Source organism: Cryptotermes secundus, unplaced genomic scaffold, assembly GCF_002891405.2.
Source record: "Cryptotermes secundus unplaced genomic scaffold, Csec_1.0 scaffold3014, whole genome shotgun sequence".
NCBI classification, from domain to species: Eukaryota; Metazoa; Arthropoda; class Insecta; order Blattodea; family Kalotermitidae; genus Cryptotermes; species Cryptotermes secundus.
Genome location: NW_019738004.1, coordinates 48,786 through 68,320, shown reverse-complemented (window position 1 = coordinate 68,320; position 19,535 = coordinate 48,786). Strand labels below are relative to the sequence as shown.

General features: G+C 39.8%; 1 protein-coding gene and 1 long non-coding RNA gene across 2 annotated transcripts in view; both read left to right on the top strand.

Annotated features, from left to right (window-relative positions):
• Nucleotides 1-4,790: 4,790 nt before the first annotated feature.
• LOC111870669 (SLIT-ROBO Rho GTPase-activating protein 1) overlaps nucleotides 4,791-19,535 on the top strand; it is a gene marked incomplete at its 5' end in the record, with an annotated part of 30,947 nt that continues 16,202 nt past the window's right edge. Inside the window, 3 exon segments of the mRNA XM_023863138.2 lie at nucleotides 4,791-4,861; nucleotides 6,212-6,392; nucleotides 7,492-7,720. Of these exon segments, the coding sequence (XP_023718906.2) occupies nucleotides 4,791-4,861; nucleotides 6,212-6,392; nucleotides 7,492-7,720 (481 nt within the window).
• On the top strand, nucleotides 15,102-17,102 carry LOC117282811. The gene is made up of 2 exons (XR_004513693.1): nucleotides 15,102-15,202; nucleotides 15,268-17,102. It is a non-coding gene; the product is annotated as an uncharacterized LOC117282811 (long non-coding RNA).

Here is a 19,535-nt window from a genome sequence, read left to right as displayed (position 1 = left end):
TTTCCCTGGATTTCCTCAGTTCCTCCATGAAAATGTCGGTTTGGTGGCATCTGTAATCTTTTTCAGATCACGAATCGATGTAATTCGATCATTTGACCCTAAAAGTTCTGAGTTAGTGGTGGCTTCATTTAACAAATCACAAATAAATGAAATAAAAATAAAATAGCCAGACAGGAGGGCCACACATGTAGACACACAGACAGGATGGAGGGATTCATGAAGTCTGCCGCTGAAATGAGCTCACGTGCCATGATATACACACACCAGGTTTCATAAACATTGGTTCAGCCATTCAGAAGCTGATGGGGGTGGGGGATACACAGACAGCATGGAGATCGCATATGCCTAATTCATTTTTCTTTTTTAAGAACAAGGAAAGTAGGCTAAAAGGGGCAGTGTATAGTGTTATCTAGGGCCGCGCCATAGCTCAAGCGGCTAGGCGCTGGCTTCCCACCGCGGCGGCCCGGGTTCGATCCCGGGATCTGGTCAAGTGGGGTTTGTGGTGGACAAAGTGGCTCTGGGGCAGGTTTTCTCCGAGTACTTCGGTTTCCCCTGCCAATCTTCATTACACCAATTGCTCCACAATCACCCTCACGTATCATCAGGGGCTGGTACAATAGGCCAGAAGTGGCCGCAGTACAAGGGACTTAGTTCCACCCCACTAGCAATGAAAGGAAAGTGTTGTCTAACGAAACATCCGCCTCTGGATGGACTCTTGCATAGAAACAAATCTAGAGACAGCGAACTAAGCAGAGCAAGCGAACGACTAGCCCGGGTGCTGGCATACAACCCTCCTTCCATCCTCTCGCACTGCTGCAAGCTGGTGTCAGGTTGGTTATCGCCAGTCCATCCGTTTCTGCAGATCAAATAACATACAGCAGTGCTGTGAGAAGCACAACTTCTGAAGACCGAATTGTCCCAGGGAGCTGGAACGTGAGAACAGGTTTAAGGAAATCTCCCATGAAGAAATTCATGTCACATTTATTTACCAACTGTTTAACTCTGTTTGATGGAGTGACCCAGACTATGAACTTCAAGTAGCTTACAATAATTCTATCTTGTTTCTTTACTTCCTCTCTTTGCTTACGTTCCTCTCCTCCTTTACTTCTCCCGCTGCCATTTATACTTCTTCTTCGTAATTTTTCACATTCGACGCCATGAAGTATATAGTATTCAGCGGTATTCAGTAGGTATCTGCTTCGAATCCTCGGCCGACTGCAGGCAATTCAGAGATTTCGTACGATGCAAGCCACGCGAAATCAAGTTTATATATGTCTCTTTTTTTATTGCTAGTGGGGTGGGACTAAGTCCCTTGTACTGCGGCCACTTCTGGCGTATTGTACCAGCCCCAGATGAATGATGAGGGTGATTGTGAAGCAATTTGTGGAATGAAGATTGGCAGGGGAAACCGAAGTACTCGGAGAAAACCTGCCTCAGCGCCACTTCGTCCGCCACAAATCCCACATGACCAGACCCCGGGATCGAAGCCGGGCCCCCGCGGTGGCAGCCAGCGACTAACCGCTTGAGCTATGGCGCGGCCCTCCATATATGTATTTATAAACACACCCACATATGATGATTACATGCCACATTCTCCTTCCAGGAGAGGCTTCTCCAAAGTACCTATATGTCTAGGAGCTATTCCTAAAAGTATGAGTCGGAATAAAAACCAAATTACCTCTACTGAGGGGTGGGGGAACTGTGCTATAAGCCGGGAGGTCGCGGGCTCGAGTCCCGAAGAGGTGGATGTTTTCAATTTACCTAATCCTTCCAGATGCACTATGGCCCCGGGATCGACTCAGCCTCTAACAGAAATGAGTACCAGGAATCTTCCTGGGGGTTAAAGGACAATCTGTGAGCCAATTGTGTAGAGGTAATGTGGAAGCATCTCACAACCCTATGGGCTTTCACGGGCCTTCACGACCTCTTACAGAGATAGCTTTACTTGTACCTTACCTCAGCTGAGGAATTCGCTCATTTCAAAGTTTTCTTCCAAAGTAGGCAAGAGGAGGGCCTCATGTGTAAGTTATATACGTATATATATATGCCTGTCGCCTATTATCATCCTCTAAACCGCTGGACAGATTTCTTGAAACTTCATAGGAGATTTCAATAAAAGTTCCGATTTCCAGCCATAGGCTTATGAATCTATATAATGAACTATGATTTAGACAAGGCTATGAGTGGAATGTTCCATGCGTCCCATAAGCGGAACTGTTTGAATATGAAGGAATAGAAGAAAGGAAGGATGAGTGACAATTAGACGGGCAACTTTTAGGGATGGAGAGGAATGCCGAAGAGAGAATTGGCGGAGTTGAGGGGAAAGAGGAACGGAAAAACAGTGGCGAGGGAAGTGATTTTGTGTGAAGGAGAAGAAGGAAGAAAGGAGGAGAGGAATTAGGATGGGATGGATAAATTAAAGGACAGAAAAACGATCACGGGGAAATAGGAAATAAAGGTAGAAAAGGAATAAAGGAAAGGAAGAAAGAAATTATTTTGTCCATCCTCCTTGATGGGTCATATGCTTGTTGTGATATAACACGAATAAAATTTCAGCCAACATGATGAAATTTATATGCACTTTGACCAGTTGACACTGCCAGTTTTACAGGGGGTTCGGCCATTCAGTTTTTGTTGATCGCCCCGAAGTATTTGCAATAATTTTTGTAACTCTTAGGGAGAGGGCCCACTAAGGAAACCGTAAACCGCAACGCAACCGCAATTTCCGAGAATTGTTATCAGCCTGAGTTAAACACATGTTACTGAATGGAGCAGCGCAAATTGAGGAAACGGCAACGCAACTCGCTGGAAGACTGAGAAACTCAACTTCGAGGCAACGGAGCATGCCAGTCTTCTCGTAATTGCTTTGCCGCGTGGTTTCGTAGTGTCAGCTGTTCTATAACGCGCGTCGTTGATTCATTTGTTTCGTGATGCACGAAAGGTTGACGAAGCCGCTAATTTTGTTTTTGTGCAGTTAATTGAGCAAGAGCCTGGCATATATGAGAAACGCCACCCAGGCTATGCCAGGCGGAACAAAGTAGAATAGACTTTGGATGGAATTTCTCATTAGACGAAGGAGTAAGTACTTTCGAAACAATACAAGCGCGTCAGTTTAAATTGCCACAGAAGAACGGATGCACACAATGTTTTCTTTTCCTAATATTGTATTTAAGCAGCATGTTGCATTAATATATTATTTATTTCACATATATTTCCGTCTTAAATACAACTCATTATATAGTCACCCTTCTTACACATTACATGGTTTGGCTATATACGGCCGTCATCAGGTGTCTTCTATCTTGCTAAAATTGTTGCACTGTATGCCAGAATTTGGTATCGTGTGTGAACGCGATATTTCCTGGTTAAAATAAATTAACATTCATTAAAATAAATTAATTAACATCCCAGTATATCCCTTATGGTCATCATCCTTTCTTTTCACGCCTTCTCAACCGATACCATATTATGACAGGATCAGGATTATTATCTTACATTGCAGAAGGTGAGTGCACGAAATTAAAAAATACAATTGTGTATTACGTTGGACGAACATACCCACTTAACATGATGTGAATAACTAATCAAACACAAGTTTCCTTAGTGTTCTTCTGATTGAACTCGGGTAATGCTTGCTACCATTCAGTCTAGAACCCTTTGTCTTCTTGTCTGCTGTCCAAAAACATAAAAATTAGAATATACAAAACTATAATTTTGTCTCTGGTCCTGTGTGAGTGTGAAACTTGGTCTCTGACATTAAGGGAGGAACATAGACTGAGGGAGTTCGAAAACAGGGTGTTGAGGAGAATATTTGCACTGAAGAGAGATGAAGTGACAGGAGGTTGGAGAAAACTGCATAATGAGGAGCTTCATGACTTGTACCCTTCTCCAAATATAATTAGAATGATCAGGTCAAGGAGGATGAGGTGAGCAGGGCATGTAGCATGAATGGGGGAGATGAGGAATGCATATAGGATATTTTTGGGAAAGGCAGAAGGTAAGAGCCCACTGGGAAGATCAAGGCATAGGTGGGTGGACAGTATTAAAATGGATCTTAGAGAGATAGGATGGGATGGTATGGATTGGATTTATGTGGCTCAGGATAGGGACCAGTGGAGGGCTCTTGTGAACACAGTAATGAACCTTCGGGTTCCATAAAATGCTGGAAAATTCTTGAGTAGCTGCAGAATTGGCGGCTCCTCAGAAGGGCTCAGCTCCATGAGTAAGTAAGTAAGTAAGTAAGTAAGTAAGTAAGTGTTCTCCTGCTAATCTGGAAACCAGTTGTCTACTCAAAATCGGCGATTTTTTCTTGGAAATTGCGGTTGCGTTGTGCTTGCCAGTTTCCTCGGTGGGCCTTTAGTCTCACTGAATTGTAGCACATGTAAAATCTTCACTTCACAGCCCAACTGCCAGCTGAACTCACAGCACCATTTCTCAGCCTTCCTTGCAGAGCTAAGACGTCGACTAACTGCTTCCTTGGAACTTCAGAACTCGACTACTGATTCTCAACTGAACTTTCCTTTAGAATATCACTTTGCACAGACCAGATAGAAACTATTGTTCCCAGCAATTCTTCTGTTGTTGCTTCCATATCCGTTGCTAGGGAAATTTGTGTACTGAGCCGTTGCCTAGCAGTTGACTTCTCCTCCTGCTCCACTGTTCCTGCCTTCAGGCATCATGTCAGAATACCATCTAATGCTGAGGTTGAAAATATGTGGAGCTTTTTGTGACTTGGTGCTCAGGCACAGGGGCAACTCTTAATTTATCCTACATTTGTAATTGTGTTGCAGTGATGTTGGTGACTCTCCTTCGGATCACGTCCAGGAAGATATGGATTCTGAAGTTTATCCTTCAGAAGATGGTGAGTGCACTGTTCTGCTACAGTGTGTACTATGTACGCAGAGATGAACTAATGATGACACTCCACCTTTCTGAGGACTCGGAATATCAAGTCCGAAATTGGACTGAGTCCAACAGTTGTACAACTGAAGGAATTATTTGTCATTCACAGACTCCTGTCATTTGGTGATACACAATTATATCCCTTACCCTTTAATCAGTCCAGTATGAAGTCTGAGATGGAAGTGGTACTGTGATGTCTGGTTAGGGCTGTTGCGTACCTCAAGGGGTGGTGATAGGTGAGTAAGGACCAATTGTGGAATGATGACTGTCAGATAAAATTAAAAACATTTGGAGAAAAGCCTTCATTCACCATGAATCTCACATGAAAGCATCTGGGATTGAACCTGAGCCTCCATAATGAGAAGCCACCATCTACTCACCTGATCTATGTCATGGCCATTTTGTATTATATAACTCATGAACATGATGCATGATTCTTAGATAAACAAAAGCACATGAACATTTTTCATATTTTTTGGTCCATAAGACACTTAATCCCTTGGAAAATGTCTGGAGTTATTGTGTGTGTTGTGGTCAGAAGATGCAAGAGGATATTATATACGGGAATTAAGATTTACTATGTAAAGTGGCCTTTGTAATTGAGCTTGTTGCATCTTATTTTATTGTATTGTAGTACTGACTGTTGATGTACTGTATCGTCATAGTTTTGCTGTTTTCAATGCTTATGTTAGCAAATCATCTATTTTGACGCTACAACTCATGTCAAGTTTTGGTCTTCTCAACCACACCTTTCCACTTTGTCCTGTCCTGGACAGTTATCTTCCAGTTTGGTACCTTCAGCTTCTTAATGTCAGCTTTAACATCATCCTCCCATCCTATTTTCGGTCTGCCCACTGGTCTTGTACGTAATGGTTTCCATGAGTACAGGCTTTTATTTGAACTGTTGGTTGGCATTTGAACTACTTGGCCAAGCCATGAGAGTTTTTGTGCACATATAAAATTGATTATATTTTTATAGTTGATTAACTGATGTTAGTAAATAGTTATGAATATAAGAATAAGAAGACAGCATCAAAAGTATGTTTGAGGCAGTATCAGTGCCCACATTTGCCAAAAGGAACCTTGTAGACAGGAGCACCATTTGATAAATATGGCCCTTCTATCAAATTTTATATCTTAATATAAACGTGACTGTCTTTTCAGAAATATTCAAGATATTGGGAGTAAGTATTTTTGATGTAATTTGTTTTTAGCAAATTTCTGTTAAAATTGTAATGTGCTTTGTGCGAATCATGAACTAATTTATTGAATAAAAAGACACAATGTGACGTGAGTTCTCATGTTGCAGAATCTGAGTGCCTAGAAGCCACAGCGCAGTTTGATTTCATGGCTCGCTCTGAACGTGAGCTGAGTTTCAAGAAGGGCGACAATGTCATCTTGTTCTCCCAGGTGTCCAATGACTGGTGGCGAGGCAGTGTCAATGGGCAGGAGGGCCTCATACCAGACAAATATATTATGCTCAAAATTAAGTGAGTGTAATCCATTGAATTCATGCAGAAACATGAACATGTCCGTCACATCTCATCTATCTAATGATATATGTGCTTCAAAGGTCACACCAGTTTCTCTGGTATTTGGCTTTAAGTTGGGTGTAATTTAATGCTGTTTATTTTCCTCACACATTGTTCGCAATACAGAATTTTGATATTATCAGGTGTTTTGTATGGATATGGTACTTGCTCTTTCACATTAAGGGAAGAATAAATGGCTGGATCATACTTCGGCCAGAACTCCTGTTAACCACAGAAGAGGCTGGTCTGTAAGTAATGCCGTACACTTGTATTCATGGAGAACTTTATTGAAATCTCAGGTGAGGCATCAACTCTCCCAATTGAGGTTTCTTTTGTGATTTTTCCCACTGCCTCCAAGCAAATGCTGGGATATTCCACAGTTAGGCCACAATGACTTCCTTGCACATCCTTTTGAATTCATCAGTCATCCTATAACCTGAGGTTACTTAGTCTCACCAGTTAACATGGCTGAGATTTCTGTAATTTACCGAATCCCCCAAGACCAAGTTCTGGGCTAGGACCTTAAATTAGGCCATGACCACTTGCTTGTGCATTCCTTCAAATTCATTATCATCCAGTTATTCAACTCTGAGGTGCCGAAAATGTCATTAACTAATCTACACAAACATAAAGCCAGGACAGTGCAGTTGGTATAGCAACTGGCTATGGACTGGATGACCAAGGGTTCAGAGTTCAAGTCCAGTAAGGTTAGGAATTTTCTGTTCTCCATGTTGCCCAGGCTGGCTCTGGGGCCCAAGCAGCTTCCTATACAAGGGGTACCAGGGGCTCTTTGTCTGGGGGTAAAGTGGCCGGGGTGTGTAGCTAACCACTCACCTCCAACTAGTGCCAAGGTCAAGAAAATATGGATCTATACATCCACTCCCCCATATGCTTTCATGGCATAGTGCTTAATTACTTAAGCAAGGGACAACTTCACTGTACCTTTTATGCAAACATAAATATTAACGTGATGAGTTTGGACTTTGTCTTCTGTGTCAGCCATCTTGGTCTGTGAGCTTGTGTTGGGACCAGTGACAGCATTTGTGTGATGTTTCAGGGATGAGGACCGTGATAAGCATGAACTGCTCAAATCAAGTTCCTCAGAGGAGTCGATGCGGAGGCGGGCATCAAGCTCCAATGATTCGGTGCTGTCTTCTGGCATATCAGTATCAACACACAATTCTCCTCTGACTGGAGTCTCGTCAGCTACGTGGCCTGACCCGGAGCTGACACGTCGCACTGTGGTTGCTGAACCAACGCCTCTCATCGCACTCCCCACACAAGAGGTACTGGAGACCACCGTCTAGTCCTCCCACATTCACTGCACAACGCACGTGTGGCTGGTGATGGGACCAGAAATCATTGTTTTGGGGTCATGGAACAAGACGGTCGAAATTGTCATAGTAGGAACCTTGTTCTTAAGACTTGCGCAATGTCATAGGACATTGGGGCCATAATTATTGATCTCCTATTTTTTATGATTATTAAGTACTTGAATCTCCTCTCAGAAATATGAAGATTAGAATATATAACACTATTCTGTGGCCTCGGCCTTCAGGACTATGCCGCACTGAATATCAAGGATTTTATGATATTTTGGCAGATGTTGTAGTCACCATCTTCAGGGTTGACGACTTTGGGAGGTGGTTTTGACGGCTCTTGCTTCACTTCCAATGCACTGCATAATGCGAGAACTGTGTTGCAGCTGCTAAAATCCCTCCCCAAGTCATTAACCCTAAAGATGGCAGTTTCAAGGTTTGCTGAAATTGAAAACTGTCAACATTCAATGTTGCCCACTTCTGAATACAGAAGCCACACTGCAAGCTCCAGCTGTAGGAACCTGAAGACTAGAATGTAAAAGTACTTTATAACCTGTTGTTTTGTATGGGTGTAGAATTTCATCTGTTACTCCAAGGAAGGAACTGAATAACGCCACTATCAAGTCATAAGCATAATGATGATTTTGAATGATACTCACATTGTTCATTGTGGTAAGGTAATTAGAACTCTAGCTTCATAATGAAAAGGTCCGTGGTCTGAAACATAGTCAGAAAACTGGCCATCTTGGATGGGATTTTTTATTTTTATTATTTTCTTCGATCAGTCAAATCTTGTAGCCATGGCTGCTTCCTTCGAAAGCTTTCCGAATTCATTGTAAGTTTCATGAGTTTGAATATTTTGAAAATTCTGGTTCACTCAGCTTCCACAGATTATGGGTTATGTAAAATTATGAACAAGTTAATGATAACATACTTTGTGATTATAAACATTGTCATATATATATATATAGGAGGATAATATTAAAATGGGCTTAAAGAAATAGGTTGGGAGGGTGTGGACTGAATTCACCTGGATCAGACTAGGAGCCGGTGATGGGCTCTTGTGAACATAATAATGAACCTTTGGATTCTATAAAATTGTAGGAATTTTTTGGCTAGTGGAGCATGTCAAGAAAGACTGTGGAGTTAGGGGCAGTTATAGTTTAAGTTAGAATATCATTTTCCCTTTACAGATTTTGTTACTTGTCATAATTTCTGTATTTCATATGTCTACACTGCCTCAGCAGCTTTTGTTGCTTGGCAAGAGAACTGTAGGGTCTGGTAAGGAATTGTGGTCATGACTTGGCTGGAGCATTCAGTATTTTTAACTCTAAATTACTTCTCTGATATTATAATTAATCACATCTAAAGGGTTTTCTTCTGATTAGGGTATTTTGCACTTACAATTACTGGGTTTCTGAACTGTTTCCATTGTCTCATATTCCGAACAAAACGCAGTAGTTCGGAGAATAGATGTTTCCATCCTTGGTTCCTCTAGAAGACCATATTCTTGATGTTCACTGCAGTGTGACCCTGAAAACTTACTAGAACTTTAATTAATAATGTAGGTTTGATAATTAGGGTGCTTAGACAGAAATTGAACTTTAACGATTCTCGTTATCCTCTACTCATATCTCGCCTCCATCCTTTATCTTAAAAAAAAAATAAAATGAGGCTTATGAGATGACCTTGCTGTCTGTCTGTCCCCCCCTCTACCATTGCAAAACAGTGACTTTTTTTAATTCGCTTGGGGGGGGGTAGTCCAACTGAGTCCACTCGGCACAGCGGCCCCGGGTGATTATGATGATGGAGAATTTGATGGAATGAAGATTGGCATGGGAAATCGAAGTACTCAGAGGAAACCCAACCCAGCGCCACTTTGTCCACCATAGATCCCACTTGACCAGACCCGGGATCGAATCCGGGCCACTGCGGTGGGAAGCCAGCAACTAACCAAAGCAGTGACTTGCTAAACACATTCCTATGACAATGAATACACACGCAACAATAGAAAAATTGTTGGAGTCAGTGTTTTCTCTGCAGTCCATATCATTTCAAATACTCAATGTGTAGTGAAAGGAAAGAAGGTCATTAGTTCTTTGCAGACGTTCTTGTTTTTGTTTGAATACAAGGATGGGGAGGTAGCTAATATCGGTAAACACTAACACTCCTCTTTGTGTTTCCTTAGTCACCACCACCTGCTACCATAGTAGTTATGTGTGTTGAGCGGTGGTAGAAGATCTAATTGGCTTTGTTGTCTGATGCTTTGTCCTCATTGCCGACTCCAAACTTACACAGTGTAGCAGCCCACCTTCCCATGTAACAAATGCACACCTGTCAAATGTCTTTAATACCAGTGTTGATATTAAACATGGCCTATTGTAGGGATTGGTCTCAGAGTCATGTTCAGGCTCCATTAATAATATGGCTTTTAATAGGTGTCCGGATAGCTGAGTCAGCATAGCAATGGGCTATGGCTGGATAGGCAGGGTGCAATTTCTGGTAGGGGAAAGATTTTTCTCATCTCTGCAGCGTTCAGACTGGCTCTGGGGCTTACCCGGCCTCCTATGCCATGGGTACTGGGGGAAATTTCCTAGGGGTAAAGTGGCCAGGGCATGAATCTGGATGAAGAACAAGATTGATGAGGCAGTACCTCCTCTTCCAAATATGTCTTTGTGGAACAGTGCTAAATTAATTAAGCACAGGGACAAGTTTACCTTCACACAGCAATTTTTAGTATCTCATGTGTAATACAGGGAGAAGTACAGTATCCCCAAATGGAGAAGATAGAAGGAAAAGGTAGAAAAAGAAGAAAATAGAATAGAAAAAAACCATTGGAATTGAGATTTTGACAAATATGAATTCTGAAATTCCTATTATGATTTGGTTAATTTTTCTGATATACTGCCTAGACTAAAGTGTAAACAAACACTGCTTCCCAAATATCCTCAAATGGTGGTTTTGCTATATTTTCAAATGCTGTGTCCGTGAATAGTTATGATAAAGGTTAGTTGGGTCCATTTTTGGTAAGCTTTAACATGCATGTGAAGAACTTACGAACACCAATCAGAATTCAGGATATCTCATTGATACTGTGTCATTTGGTTTATATGGCTAGCTGATGTGAGTAATTGTTAGGTATTTATCAGTTTTTTAAGAACATAATTTTCTTTTTGAGGCTTATACAGCCTTCAGTGACAACTTCATATCCCAATATGGTCACCCAGGTAAAGGAGAATCATAAATTTTTCTCCTTTTGCTCGTAAAAAGGTAAAGTTGTTCATGTGGTTAACTAATTAAGCACTACACTGCGAAGGCATATGGAGGAGTGGTGTCATTTGTTATGCACACATGAACAGCTTTTCCTGAAATGTCACTCTCCCAGGTATGCATCTAGTATACAGCAAGTGTGAGATGAATGTTCAGTCACACACGTTTCCCTTGATTTAATCCTGAAATGCATTTGATATAATTCCTGTATATTTTCTTTCCTAACAATTCCCTTGTTTGTTCTGCTGCTTCTAAATTTACAGTATTGCTTAAGGGGCGAACCACAATTATCTGGCCCTTGCATTGTGACCTTCAATGATCTGTTGTGCTTAATTTACAGTATTGATGTGTGCATGCTTCTGGATGTAGGCATGATATGCTTTGCACATTTGTAGTTTGTATATGTCTTGGGTGTGATTTGTGTGTCAGCACTGCTTTCAGTTCAGTAGAATGATGTCCTTATGTTTTTTGTTGAATTCTTTAAAGACTTAATTCAAAGTTTGAGGTTGACTGATGATTTATTTTATATAAAGAACCCAGATGAGGCAGAAAGTGTTAGACTAAGCCACACATATGTAAATATTCTGATGAAATTTTCTCTGATCACAGGATAGTATCATAGTTATATACAAAATGGATGATAATTTGGACCATTTTCAGTAATNATTTTCATAAAACTTGGTATGAATATTCAAGGCCACACCATCATACTCTTTAATATCCTACAGTTGGTAATAATCACTCAACAAATTTGTGTAGTTGAAGTGGCACAAGCTCCATTTAATTTAGGACCATGAAGTCATGTATGTTAATAGATCTTCAAAAAAATAATCAACCTTTTTTGTGGGGGGGGGAGTGTAAAGTAGCAACACCATATAGAGCTGCTGTGCCTTGTGGATTGTCACCCCATGTAGTCCAGTAAAAGTCATCAAACATTTTGGAGAAAGATGAAGGTGAGACATTCCTCCAAAATGTTGGTAGACTTTTACCAGACTGCATGGCATTACATCACAGAAAATAGAACTCTTTATAGTCTCTGCTGTGAGAACCTCAAATCTAATAACATGGTGGCCAGGAAGAAATGTTATATGCTAATTCTAATATTAAAGACCTACTGTACATTTTATCTGTGTGTCTGTGTACACCGAGAAAGTGTATTCATTTTAAAAATTAGGGTCCTTACTAACGGAATATCTTGTACATGAAGACTCGTTTGTTTGACTAGGTTGATACACCGCAACAGTGATCTGCACCAAAGGACTGTAATCCCTGTACTGAAGGTAGTTACCACTGATTGTTATCAGACAGATTGTTTAGTGTTTGGTGTTCAGTGTGCGCATGCACTGTCTCACAGCTGAAATCTGGAATGGCTAACTCAATCTGAAGCCAGTCATAAATGAAGTTTAAACAGTTACAGAAGTAATAGCCAGTTTGTCATAAGTTTCATATATGTAAAGCATACTAAATGTTCCTTAATCCGTCTTCTTCAAGCAGTTGGAACTCTGAGTGAGTGCTGTTTTCTTGAGACTGGCGTAGCATTCTTGTCTACAACTTAATGAACATATCATGAGGAATACTATCAATTAGTAATAAATAATAATATAACATTAAGGCAAAATAAAAATATAACCTGTCTCGTAAATGTGGCATTCAAGGATCTAGTTTATGCACCCATTAAATATTGTGACATAATGACTGATATCAACAGACAATTTCTGGACCAGCACATAAATAACAACAAACACAAAACTGTCAGACAGAAAAGAAATCTGGTTGTAAGCCCCAGATGGGTGCTTGACACCAAGACAGACTGGCCAACTGACCATTGGTCATAACATAGAGTCATGGTCAGTGCTGGCTGGTGATACCATGAGTTAGCGTAGTTGTGAGACAGTCACTGGGCAGTGAGGATGTAAGCAGAGGACTTTGTTGTGCTCCTTTACCAGGCAACTAGTAAAGAGGCAGGAGACTTGGCATGTGCCGTAATGAGAAGCAGAGTGAGAGAATTAGTGAGAGCGTTATAATTACATGCAGTTACAGTTTATAAGCATTCAATAAATCCAGTTACCACTACAAACCCCATGTCTAGTCACTAACATGTGACCATATAAATTGTAATAAGTGGGTTTGATATTTGATGAAGGCCTTAGAAATCTGATGAAATGTGAGTATAATTTGATGTTCTGTGCATACATTCTATAAGCTGTGCTGTGTACATCATTTAAATTAAATTGAGGTTAATGTATGGATATTTGAATGAAAGTACAAGAGTGGGATTGATTTCAGTTAGAAGGTTGCATAGCATGAAAATTTTAGTAATGTAATATGTGTGTGTGATGAATATGGTGAAGGTAGGGTTGTTTTCAAGCCATTATTTCCATAAACATCAAAACACTTCTGTAAATATTCTAGTACTACAAAATCCTTGTTACACTGGTGATACAGCAGTCACACAGTCTGCAGTTGTCTGCCCATCTGGGTTTCTGTCTTAAATGTGGACCAGAATTTTTGTTTCACATATGTAATAATTAATTTACATTTTCAGGTGAGTTCTGTCACTATGTCCATCATTGCAATGTTATGGATATAATTCCTTTGTTCTCATACTGTGATATATAATACATTCTTTAAATAGACGTTTTAAATAATGTCAGTTGTATTTGGGCAAGTATCAGAAATTTCAGACTGATTTCAGAGAAATAAGGGTGAGATTTGAGGAGGAATTCATGTTTGATAAAACTCAGAAACTGAGTGAAAATCTGTATGAATTATAGGTAAAAATATTGTCATATTGTAAGAAGTTCTAGTGTTACATTTGCCATATAGTTCCATAATCAAGACCAGCAGATAATCATGATAGAAGAGTCAGAGTTGGTACCCATCTGCCAAACTACATAGCATTTTGTCCCAGGAAACTGTAATCTCAACAGCCACACTAAAGAGATCCTCAAGTCACCTAACTCTCTCACTTGCCATGCTGTGAGTTTTCAGAAATTATGTACAATACCAGAATGTACGTAATACCATAGTTGAAGAATGTCATCTTCTGGAGTGTGGCGCCATGTAGATCTTGTGTGAACTGACGTTTTGGAGGAACGTATCGCTGTGAAAACCTCAAATCTTACAATACCATAATTTTTTCTTATTGAGTTAGATTCTGATTGAATGTGCCCTTCACTCTTGAAACTGATGCTCTGAGTTCATGTGATACTACAGTGAAGTTAAAATAATGTGCATTGAGATTTATACAGTAACTATTAGACAGAACTTTACTGTTTTCAAGGATGTGATGCTTTGTAGTCTGGCAGATGGTAATCAATATTTTGAAGGAATGTACTACCTCCATCTTCAGGGTGGATGACTGAACCAAGCATAAAAAAATATTGTGACATGTAGACCTATTCCTAGGAAACGAGTTGATGAACACGTTTCCTGGGTTATGAAAATGAAAGATGTAGATTCTTGGAAGCCAACTCGTTGCTGTGGAATCAACAGCTGATCAACAAACATTTGGTAGGATACCGATGTACTGTATAAGCGGCTGTTCAAATAAGAACTAAGTCATGGGGTTGAATACCCCCACCATAGCCCTATGAGTTGTAGGAGGCAACAAAAAGGGAGCCCAGTGCCTGAGGGTATAACCAGGCCATCATGTGCCTGGGGGATATAAATATGGGGACCTGGCCCTCCAGGTTGGGGCATCTCAAATCTGAGGCAGTAAGATGTGGTAGAGAATGACTGTGCTGGCGAGAACCAGCAGCAATTGTAAGTGAGAGACCCATCCTCTCATCAGAGAGGGTGTTACATAAGGACTATAACTGCAAATGTTCAATTGGAAAATAAAATTACTGGTCGTGAGTCTCAAGGGGCTTGTCACCTAGACAAACTGATTGGCGGCAAACCAACAGTCTTAAAGAAACTCTTGACTCTAAACCATGTCAGTTATCAGTTGGAAGTCAGCCTGTGAAGAGAAGACTAAACGAGAAGACAGTTGTAGTCCAGTCAGAATGGAGTGAGTCTTAGGCAGCCATTTATTATGAGTTATTGTAATTGATTGTGATTAAAAATGATTGTAAAAGAAGGTGTCAAATCCAATCATCCAATCCAGTACCTGTTATTATTAGTCACGCAGCCATAAACACGTGACAGTATGGTAAAGATATTGGAGAGGGAGGACAGGTCCGAGGGCCCACGCAGCCATAAACACGTGACAGTATGGTAAAGATATTGGAGAGGGAGGACAGGTCCGAGGGCCGAGGGCCATGAGTGTACCATGGAGATGGAGTCAGCAGGTGTCCAACCTATTGGTAACAATGTGACAGACCACATGGCATTGCACTGTAGAAGACACTAATTGCCATATTCACCACTGTGAGAACCATATCTCCGGTTCATTGTTGGTTTCTCTGTACACTAAATGTGTGACATGAATACTCCTTGGAATGGACAGCAGCGGGTACCTCTGGAAAGGTTTACTCATTGTACAGCTGTTTCATTTTTCATATTATTAAAAGGGAACTGAAATGTGAAAATGACACTGTGCAATGATGATTTGCTGTTGTAGGCTGCATGGCAATTCACTCTCTTCACTAAAGAGTGATCATTCTTCATGCTTATTTCAAACTTATTCAGTCTTATATTTTAAATTTATTGGAATTTTCTCTTCAAACATTAATTTTAGTAATAAAGGTTATAAAACATTGATCATCTCCATGACCATGTTATCTAAAATCAGGGATTTTTTTTGGTCACCCCTGTGGGATATGGTACCAACGTATTTTTCATAAACAATAGGAAGGAATTAAAAATTCTGAACTAAAGAAGTAGGGGAATATCAGACTTCGTATTTAGGTCACATTCTTGGATGTGACACCATGCAGTTTGGTAGATAGGTACTAGTGTTTCCAAAGAACCTCCTGCAACCATCTTCAGGGCAGATGGAAGCTGAAGACGGGTTGCTCCAAAATGTTAGTACTAAACTACTGAGCTGTATGGCGTCACATCCCAGAATCTTAATGTATGTCACCGTATGAACCTAAGATCTATATATTTTGGAACTGTACAATTAGAATGTTGCCATGTTGGTATTGTTTGTATGAAGGATTTAACATGGCATGTCTTGATAAGGTCCGGTTTTATTTCTCATAAAAAGTCTTAAGAAGTAACGCTTCCCTGCCCCTTTGCAAAGAATTAACTGCAACTTTCATATTTGTTTTATGCTGTAAGTCTTCATATATATATGACAGTGTTATTTTAGTCATATTGAAATCATAAAATACAGTTGGCGCCTAAATTGAAAAAGAAAATACCTGAAGTAATTCATTAGAAATGTAAGTCATAAATACAGTTTTATGATAAAACCATAATAGAAATAGTAGTTCAGTGAGATGCTGTCCGCTTATTACCAAGTGTTCTTCATAAATTCATCAGTTGTTGTGTTCCTGCTGTGTGAGACTAATACATTAGATTTGTGAGTTGTTTTTTGAACTTCAGTGAACATAAAAATTATTTTAATTTAAAGGAAAAGATTATATTAGGTTCTTTTGCTGCATGATTACAAATGCTGACAACATTGTGGAAATTATCCACTGACAAGAATTGTGAAGTAGGTGCTTGTAAATATTTACATTACTTTCACTGTCTTTGAATGGAGTACCTATATAACATGTTTGAGTGTAGAAGTCAGTGACTTTTTTGACTAGTGTAGTGCCTGCAGTCTTGAATGAATGCTTTTGTTATAGGCATATGAATGCATCTTTGTGGAATGCTGATTTTGGTGTAGTTATGTTTGTATTTTGTCTTGGTTTTAGAATAAGGGATGTTGTATAAATTCATGCAGTACACCTTTTTGTTATATATTTTAATTTGTTTTTTGAGAAGCTTCCTGAACACATTTATAAGTTAATGTGTGTTATGGATATAACATTTTAAGATACTTAGATTTAAATTTGCTTTGCACAGATTTATATAAGTATGTAAGTAATTAATATTTTGAATGCTCAGTATGTGATTTTGTGTGGTGTATATAATATTTGTGTTCACTGAATAAACCAATAAGGTGTTCAATATGGATTGAAAATGGCTGTTTTTCAGTTGAGATGGTAATTTTTCGTATTTCACTTGTCTGGATTGAAAATTGAGTCTATATTAATTGCTTTCCCTGAACTATCATGATCCAGTGCATAAAATATACTGTAGATCAAAGTAATCATTCACATCAATCTTATTGAATCTGGGTCTTTAATCTTTATATAAAACTTAACTATCGCTGAAACACAGTTTTTGTGTCTTCTTATTTATCTGGTTGATCATCTTGCACTTCCCTGATTATTTTATTACTGCTGTTGCGTGTTTGGTTATCATGGATTTGTGAACTTAACTCATTGTTTAATTAACTTACTCTTTGGCAGTAATGCCCAAAGGTTCAACACAGATAATACCAAAGCTGACCATTGAACACATTCTTAAGCCATTTCCATATACCTCACAACCTGTTTCTCTATGATCAGTCTTAATTCTTTCCCATCTCCTTGACCATCATTTCCAGACATTTCCCAGTTAAAAATTCAGAGTGCATTTCTTATTTTGTCATCTAACCTGCTTGTCTCCCCTATATATTCATCACCATAATAATATTGGCAGTCTGTCTAAATCACAGATTTCTTTTTGTGTAATGTCTTCAGAAGTTCATTTATTTTGTCTCTCTTTGGTCAGATATCTTTCCAGGGCCCATGTGTTCATACATTTGATATGTTCTTCCCTGAAGGTAATGCGCCATGCAAAACCTAACTTCCATACTTTGTAACCTGCCAAATGCTGGGTCAAGAATGTAACCCCGAACATAAGATCAGAGGCGTGATAATATGCTGTCTGCTCAGGGCTATTGCAGACCTTGGGGACGGGTGTGAGGAGGGAGTGTGAAGCAGTGGGGGAATGATGTCAAGAAGCATAAATCAAAGAAAAGCCTGCTCCACTTCCATTTCATTCACCAAAAATCTTACATGAAGTTTCTTGGGTTTGAACCCAAGGCTCTGCACCAGGAAGTCAGTGCCTAATGGCCTTGGCTATAGACTGAACAAGCAAGGAACTTTAAGGTTTAATTCCTAACAGGGGTTGAGATTTTTCTCTTTGCCACTTTGTGTAGGTGAGCCTGGATACCAGGGACTCTCCCTGGGTGGGTATTTGTCAGAACATACAGTTAACCACTCATGTCCATCTAGCGCTGAGGTTAAAAATGACTGGAGCTATACCTCCACTACCATATGCATCATCCCTACCATAATGCTTAGCTGGTTGAGGCACTATGCTACAAGCCGGAAGGTCGGTGGTTCAAATCCCGATGAGGTCATTGGATTTTTTTTCAATTGACCTAATCCTTCCAGCCGCAGTGTGGCCCTGGGGTCAACTCAAATGAGTACCGGGAATTAATTAAATAATTTTCCTGGGGAGTAAAGCGCAGCTGGCGCATAAGGCTGACAACCTTAACGCCATTTTTGAGATGATTGTCTGGATAATGTGGGACCCTCAACATCTCACAAGCCTATGGCCCTTCATGGCCTGGTACAGGGATAGCTTTACTTTTTACTTACTTTTACTTTTACTGTACATTTACCTACAGTTACATGGAAGAATTTTATATAATGCAAAAGCAGCTTAAATATGCCAAATGTGCTGCATGACGCACAAAAATGAAAGAAAAAAAAAAGCTTTGATCATTTTTGAGACTAAGTAAACTGTAGGATATATGGAAATATTTTTTATCAGCTGGGTGGGCCATTGGGGAGGTGAGAAATGTGTACAGAATTTTAGTCAGGAAACCTGAAGTGAAAGGGAAAAGTTCGCAAAACCTAGGTATAGATGGGAGGATAATATGAAGTTATTCTAAAGAAGTCTGGTCTGTGGACATGGATTGGGCTCAACTGGCTTAGAATATGTTCCTGTCACAGGCTCCTATGGACATGATGATGATGATGATGATGATGGAAGATTGCTGTTTTCTATGGTGTGATACTAGGGCAGTTTGGTAGACCGTTACCAGCAATTCAAAGGAACGTGCTTCTTCCATCTTAACTGAAGATGGAGGTAGCAGGTTATTCAAAAATGATGCTAATTATATGTTGGACTACATAACATTGAATAATAATACAAATTCCACCATCAACGCAACTGTAATTTATTAACTTACGTTCCACTGCGTGTTTCGACCCTTATAGGGCCATCCTCAGGTGCTGTGATTTACATAGTTCCATTATTAAATTGTAAAGTGTGTATTTATATAGAAAACAGACATTAACAGCCATGGGGATTCGTTGCACTGACCACGCGACACCCTCTATCCGCTAAAGTTGGCACTAACTTTGCTGACAAGTGGCATTCACTTGGTCGGTATAGTTCGCTTGTGGACTAAAGCCATGGAGTTTGTATTTATATTTACTACTTTCTATGTACATTAACACTCTAACTGCTAGATGTTGATTTAAATACAACATATATATATATATATATATATATA